Source organism: Budorcas taxicolor, chromosome 8, assembly GCF_023091745.1.
Source record: "Budorcas taxicolor isolate Tak-1 chromosome 8, Takin1.1, whole genome shotgun sequence".
Lineage (NCBI taxonomy): Eukaryota > Metazoa > Chordata > Mammalia > Artiodactyla > Bovidae > Budorcas > Budorcas taxicolor.
In genome coordinates, this window is record NC_068917.1 from 9,918,517 (window position 1) to 9,925,709 (window position 7,193).

At 43.1% G+C, this 7,193-nt stretch overlaps 1 protein-coding gene across 1 annotated transcript in view; it reads right to left on the reverse strand.

The window, feature by feature from the left end:
- The window catches only part of HPGD (15-hydroxyprostaglandin dehydrogenase), a 33,548-nt gene extending 29,720 nt beyond the window's left edge, over window positions 1-3,828 (reverse strand). Inside the window, exons 1-3 of the mRNA XM_052645311.1 lie at window positions 3,736-3,828; window positions 3,330-3,453; window positions 736-842 (exon numbers count right to left, since the gene is read on the reverse strand). Coding sequence (XP_052501271.1) covers window positions 736-842; window positions 3,330-3,453; window positions 3,736-3,828 — 324 coding nt within the window. The remainder of the gene's footprint in view (window positions 1-735; window positions 843-3,329; window positions 3,454-3,735) is intronic.
- Window positions 3,829-7,193: the final 3,365 nt, after the last annotated feature.

The window sequence follows — 7,193 nt, forward strand, 5'->3', positions numbered from 1 at the left end:
TTGTAGAAATGACACACGTATATGCACACACACACGCATACGCTGACATTAATAATAAAAATCTTAATTATTACAAAGTACAATGGTCACTTTAGCCTTGTTTTCTATTGTAGTCCTGGAACTAAATTTAGTTTTTAAATAAATAATGTAAGGCAGAAATTGGAAAGATTTTTTTCTGAAAAAATTCAAATGGTAAACATTTTAGGCATTGTGTATCACAGGACCACTGTCACAATTATGCAGCTCTATTGTTGTAGCAGAAAAGTAGCCAGAGACAACATGTAAATAAAAGACCTTGGCTGTGTGCCAATAAGGCTTTACAGACACTGAAATTGGAATTTCATATATTTATACATTTTATTTTTTTCTTCTTTTCATACTATTTTTTCAACTATTAAAACATGTAAAGCCCATTTGTAGCTTGTAGGTCATACAAAAACAGGTGGCAGGCTAGTTTGGCTGAAGATCATAGCTTGACAACTATTAAGTTATTCAATAAATGATGTTTTTTTCCTATGTCCTTTAATATTTTAAGACAGATTTATTTTCATAATTGAAAATCTCAAATGTCTTCCTATTTGTGAAAGGAAGTGCTTTTTCCCCTAGCTTTTTGTAAATTCTCTTTTTCTAAATTGTAGGTCATTATATTGTTTCCATGAAAAAAACTCTTTTTTCCTTTTAAGACATCCTTTTATGAAATAATTGTAGAGGATGAACATGGTTTAGACAGCTTACCAAATTAATCTGCAGAGTTTTTTCCCAGTTTTTCTCATTATTCACTCCAGCATTATTGACCAAGATGTCCAGCTTTCCAAAGTGGTCTACAACTTTCCTAAAAGTATCTAGTAAAAAAAGAAGACGTTATAGATCCGTTCTTACTTTGCCCAGACACATTTATCACAGTGTATGCCCTGAAATGATGTTTTAACTTATGCAGTCTTCTGGTGAAAATTACAGTCTTAGACTGTGGCTTATTGCTTTGCTTCTCAGTGTGGTTTGGAAGCCAGCACCATCAATCAGAATTACCTGGGAACCTGTCAAAAATGCAGAATCAGTGGTCACCACAGACCTACGGAATCAGAATCTTAACCTTAGTAAGATCTATAGACAATTTGTATGCACATTAAAGTTCTGTAAGCAGTACCTCAATGGGGTAAATTTTAGAGAGCTGAGCACCCTGTGCTAAGTGCTCTTGGAAGTCAGTTTGGGCAGCCAGCATCTCTGTCCCTGAGAAGTTACTAAAGTTCTGTGGCTTAGCCTATGACAAACATCCTTTTAAAAATAAGCCATATTATCTTCAGAAGGTGTCATATTAAACACTTGTGTATTCAGATCCATTATGACCTTTTCAGTGCATCTAGTACCTAGTGGGCTTCCCAGGTGGTGCTAGTGGTAAAGAACCTGCCTGTAAATACAGGAGGCACAAGAGATGCGGATTCGATGGGGAGACGGGCATGACAGCACACTTCAGCATTCTTGCCTGGAGAATCCCATGGACAGAGGAGCCTGGAGGGCTACCGTCCACAGGGTCACAAAGAGCTGGACATGACTTAAGTGACTTAGCAGGTATGCACACACTCTTCAGAACTCCACAACCACCTTACAGGAAATTAGGTTGTCAAATACTAATGGCGTCTCACTTTTGGGCTCAAGCAACTTACAATCTAGGTTTTGCTGACATTTAAACGCTGTGGCATCCTTTATAATTTGCCTAAACTCTTCCTGTTGCTTTTTTTTTTTCATCTGTAGGTCATCTCCAAGAACTTTTTCACCTCTGTATTTTTATGATTTCAATGATGTCTCTTGGGCCACGTGTCTACATAGTTTTAAAAGTTGTAGGCCACACTAAATCCTGAAACTGGAAGAGTCAATGCCAAGTTTCCCTAAAATGCAAATAAACACTGATGTCCAGAAAACATGTGGCTTTCTCATTGACCATCATGGCTTCTCCTGGCCACTCATTATGTGTCTGGTTTCCTCCTCCACAATCAGTTATCCTTAAGGAACGTGTTTACAGCCAAGGTACTAATTTTAATACTGGGAAGCAAAACAATTAAGGTTAAATGTCATGTGAAAAACTACATAAATTCAGACAGAAATAGCTTTCAGATGACCTATACTGTTCCCTATTCTATCATCGTGGCTGTTGGGATTTGACATGACTTTACCCTTGAAGAAAAATACCCTGTGCAATCAGCAAAACTTTATCCTCTGGCAAAATACATAGCTCTGGCACTGTGTTTACAGGTCTCTTCTGCTCACACTTATAATCCATGTTATGGATCTTTATAAAATTTTCAGTTTAATTACATAATTTCCTTTGAAACAATTTCCCTGAACAATTTGTTTCCTTCTAACATACCACTCCATTTTCACTCTTTCACAGAACACTCCAACATTAAAAAAAAAAAAATCACACACAGACTCATCCATGTTAAGAAGTACTAAAATGACTTTCATGAAAGTTTTTTGATCCGTTAAAGATGTGCCTAGCAATTTTTTTCACTTAGTCTTTCAAAAAAAAAAAACTTTGTGAAATACAAATGTTCTATTTTCTCATTTTTCCTCGAAATACATGTATTTTCTCATACTGATCTGTTGGACTTCTAAATGACCAAATCTGTTTTTTTGTCTACACCAATACTGTCTCTGGACTGGTCAAGTAGATCCGTCTGTCAAGCGAGCAGACAGAAACAGGAAAGCATTGAGGAAAATCTGACAGGAACTTTTCTTCTGCAATACAACTATTACTGTTTTTAAAGCATTTCATAGGGGAAAAATCAGGGAGACCATCTGGTCAAAAGCATCCAGCACAGCTGTGATGACAACCCTTGACCTTGCATTCTAGCATGTTCCAAGGAGAAACATTGCCACATTTGACTGCCATTGGATTCTGCCGTCTTCCAGCTTTCTGGGAGAAGTAGTCTGCCGTAATCCCCTAGCCTACTTTATCTTTCTAAGTTCCATTTGCAAGTTCAATCATTTAATAACTACTGAAGCAGCACTATCTTGGAATACACCAAGGAATTTTGATTACATTATGTGCTGCCAAATGACTAAAAGAAAAGGATTTCTCAAACATGCTTGGCTTTTCTTCCTCCTTAGTTTTTGTATGTCTATCGGGATGTCAGATATCTCTCCTTAGTTTTTTTTTATGTCTATTGGGATGTCAGGTAGCAGTCGGCTGTCTCTTGGAGCTCTGAGGTAGTTGCTCTGCAGGAGGTAGCCCCGCCGCCACCCCAAGCTAGCTCTCTGGCGCAGGCTGCCTTCAGGTTGCTACTTGCTCAAAGCGCGCTCCGCGCTGATGGATTGATTTTCCCCTCGCTTACCTCTCAGTTGTTCCTGATCGGCCACATCGCACTGAATAAACAGAGTCTTCTGAGGTTCAAACTTCTCATCCAGGGCAGCTTTACACTTGACACCTGCTTCGACATTCCAATCGACCAGCGCTACCTACGGACAAAAGGAGAGGAATCGAGATCCTTCGCGCCTGGTAAAACAGGCAGACAGACCGACAATACAGAGACAACAGGAAGCTCCTCGTTTGGACCTGAGATCGGGCAGTTTACAGATCGGGTTCTCTGTCAGCGCATTCGAAGTCCGCTGGAGTGCGCCAGCCTGGACAGCTCTGGAGGCGGCAAGGAGAGCACCGGGGGCGCAGCCTGGGTCGCTCACTCCCCGGGGCCTCGACTGGAGAGCGGGTCTCGGGTGGGCCGTGCGCCTCGCCGCGCTTACCTTGGCGCCCTTGAGCAGCAGCGCCTCGGCGGAGGCTCGGCCGATGCCCTGGGCCGCGCCAGTCACCAGCGCCACTTTGCCGTTCACGTGCATGTCGCCGCCTGCGCTCGGTGGGCGAGCTCGGCGTCTCCGCGCGCCCGCGGCTTTTAAGGACCCTGCGCGCGCGCATGTGTGGCCGGGCCGCGCTCGCCTGCCAGTGGGCGGGGATGAAGCTGTCAAGCAGCGCCGGCACCCAGGACTGTGTCACCTGGCCCTGAGCGCTCCGGCCCGGCGACCTTTGCCTTCCTGATTCTTAGCCGAACCTAGGAGCCTCCCCCTGCACTAGGGCATGAGACATACGGTAAATAAACATCTCTGCCTCTGTGGAGCTTGTAACCTAAGCTAGCTGGGGAGATGATGATTTGGACGCAGGCTGGCTGGTTAAAGAGCACGCAGAAAGGTTACTCCCCAAGAAGAGATCCCTTCCGTGCGCTGAAGACCACCCCATAAAAGGAGGGCAGAGGAGAAGCTGAAGAGCTTGGAATCCTCCTCTGTGCCCAGGTCTTCCTCCCTCACCCCACTCTCCCCCCACACCCCCACCCTCCAAATAACAGAAAAAGAAGAAACAAAACAAAACAAAAACAAAAACAGTAAAGCACAATTTTAGGGGCTGCCCTTTTGTCTTGATCTAAGTTTTTAATTCTTATCTCATGGACATCGAAGTGGGGATGGAGGGAGCAGAGGTGACTAACACCGTTTTTAGGTTTCTTTCTTTCTTTCCTTTTTTTTTTTTTCTTACTGAATTGTGCTTTAAAGTGCACTGTGCTCTGGACAGAAACCCATGGATCCTGTCTTTCAAGGCTGGAACTTTTAGGAGTCTTGTTGACACCCGGGTTTCAGATCAGTGTCAATTCTGGGTCACTCTGAGAGTGCCTAGCAAGAACTGTCATCACTGACTGCACTGGGCTTCCAGCCTCGCTGTCAGCCTGGTGAGGCGCAGGTTCAATGGAATGTTTGCTGGTTGAGTCATACTAGTTCTGGAGGCTTCCAGTTAAGTATGGGACAGAGGTTCCTGGTCCTCCAGGAACTTGAGCTGGAGCTGTTGCACTAAGATGCATTCAGTTGGGGGTATTCCGCTGACTTTGTCTTTCTCTCTTTCCTGTTATCATCTGCAGGCTTTAGTTCTAGTTCTGTAAACTGAATACCTGCCTGGCATTTATTTTCATGATCAAAGAAATCCAAGTACTTGGGGAGACAGAGGTCAGGCAGAAAGCTTACACAACAGGGATGAATCCTTTGTGTACTTCTTTGTTGCTCCCAAGAGGCAGCAGGTGAGGTAACTGGCACGCAGGCACGTATGGGGAGGTTGTGTGAAGTATATGTTGTCAGCACACCACTGAAACAGAGGTCTTTATATAGAAAGAGAACAGCAGAGGATTAAAAAAAATTAAAAGGAAGCAAAGGAAAACCCAAACCTCTAGAAGCACGTACAGAACATAGCAGAAAGGAAATGCTTTTCTTTATCAGGAAAGAACTAACATAAGAGCCAGAGAGGGAGCCGCTGGAGTGACACAGGGACATGGTGGAAAAGCATATGGGAAAAGAGTTTCAGGGAATAAAGGAGTTATTACTAATGCAAAGTACTCTGATAAGCACAGGGAAAGAAGGATGAAGAAATACTTTAAAATTTTCCAGACAATAATTGGTGTCAGTATATTTGCTTTTTAAATTTGATTTTTGTTCATCATGGGTTTTTTTTTTATCAGTGTTTATGTTTACTTATATTTTGGCCACATCCTGTGGCTTGTGGGATTTTAGTTCCTCGACCACGGATCAAACCCATGCCCCTGCAGTGGGAACACAAAGTCTTAACCACTGGACCCCCAGGGAAGTCCTGGCGTCAGTACATTTAGATGGCACGGAAACCAAATGCTGAAATTTAAGGAAAAAAATGATGACAAGGTGAACATTGCAGAGGTTTAAGACTAACATGACATGGAAAGCAAGAGATTGCACGGTAGTTGAAAAGACTAGTAAACAGATGAGTTATTCTTTTAAGAAAGGACAGGGATGGATTCAGGTTAAAAGCCAGTCAGTGCGAGTGAAAAACAGGGGAATAGAAGCAGAAAGGGGGTGGGTGGGTGCGTGGGTAGGGGTGGGGTACATCAGCTGCAGATTCAGACAAAGCTGGTTTGGGTCTTGTCTCTCTGCTCCTGCCCTGATTGTGTGACCTTGAGCTAGTTGCTTCAGCTCGGTGTTTTCAGAGCCCTTATTGGTAAGTAGCAGTTCCTACCAGACTTTAGGGACAATGAAATTAGGTCTGGCATAAATTGATAACAATTTTAGTTCACATGAGATGGAGAAAAATGTGAGAAATAGTTTTATTAGTAGAAAGGAAAGACTGTGAGTTCGAGCACACTTGATAACCCCCACCCCTTTCCTTCCCCTTAGTTTCCATGGTGACTGTCTTTGTTCAGACCCTTTATACTTTCTCTTCCGATACAAATAGCAGTTAGACTCCTGAATTATTTCTTTGCCTCCAGATGGCATTGACATATATACACTACCATGTGTAAAACAGATAGCTAGTGGGAACATGCTGTATAGCCCAGGGAGCTCAACTCAGTGCTCGGCAGTGACCTAGAGAGGTGGGATGGGGAGTGGAGTGGGAGGGAGGTTCAGAAGGGAGGAGATATATGTATACATACAGCTGATTCACATTGTTGTACAGAAGAAACTAATACAACACTGTAAAGCAATTATCCTCCAGTTAAAAAAAAATTTAGTTTCCACACTCCTTCCAATAAAAATCCTAAAACACAGATCTGATTATGTTTAGACATTCTTATGTTTAAAACCCTTAAAATATCTCAGTCCTTGGCATGGCATGGGAGGCATTCCACACCCCTTATCTTTCTTGTAGCTCCGCTTTGCAGCCTGGGAAGCTGCATCCATTAAAACTGACCTCACTGCCCAGGCTCAGGCTTTGGCATACCAGTACAGTATCTGCTTACCCGAGCACAGTCCTCTCCTACCTTCTTCACTCGTCTTCCTACTGAGCTGAAGAACTACAGTGGAAACACCGCTCGCCTTATTATAATTACCTTCCTGTCTCTGAGTGTCTCCAACGACAGCTGTGTCCTGAGCATTCAGGGCAGGACCACCCAAAGTGAGTACTTAGTATATGTTAGTAGTTTAGTGTTAGTCGCTTAGTCATGTCTGATTCTTTGGACCCCATGGACTGAATGAAGCCTGCCAGGTTTCTCTGTCCATGGAGTTCTCCATGCAAGTATACTAGAGTAGATGGCCATTCCCTTTCCCTTCTCAAAAGGAATCTTCTGTACTCAGGGATTGAATCCAGATATCTTGCACTGCAGGCAGATTCTTTACCATTTGAGCCAGCAGGATTGAATGAAGAAAAATAATAAGTATGATATGTGAGATAAACGTAAGATATGTGTTCAAGAAAAGACAGAAAA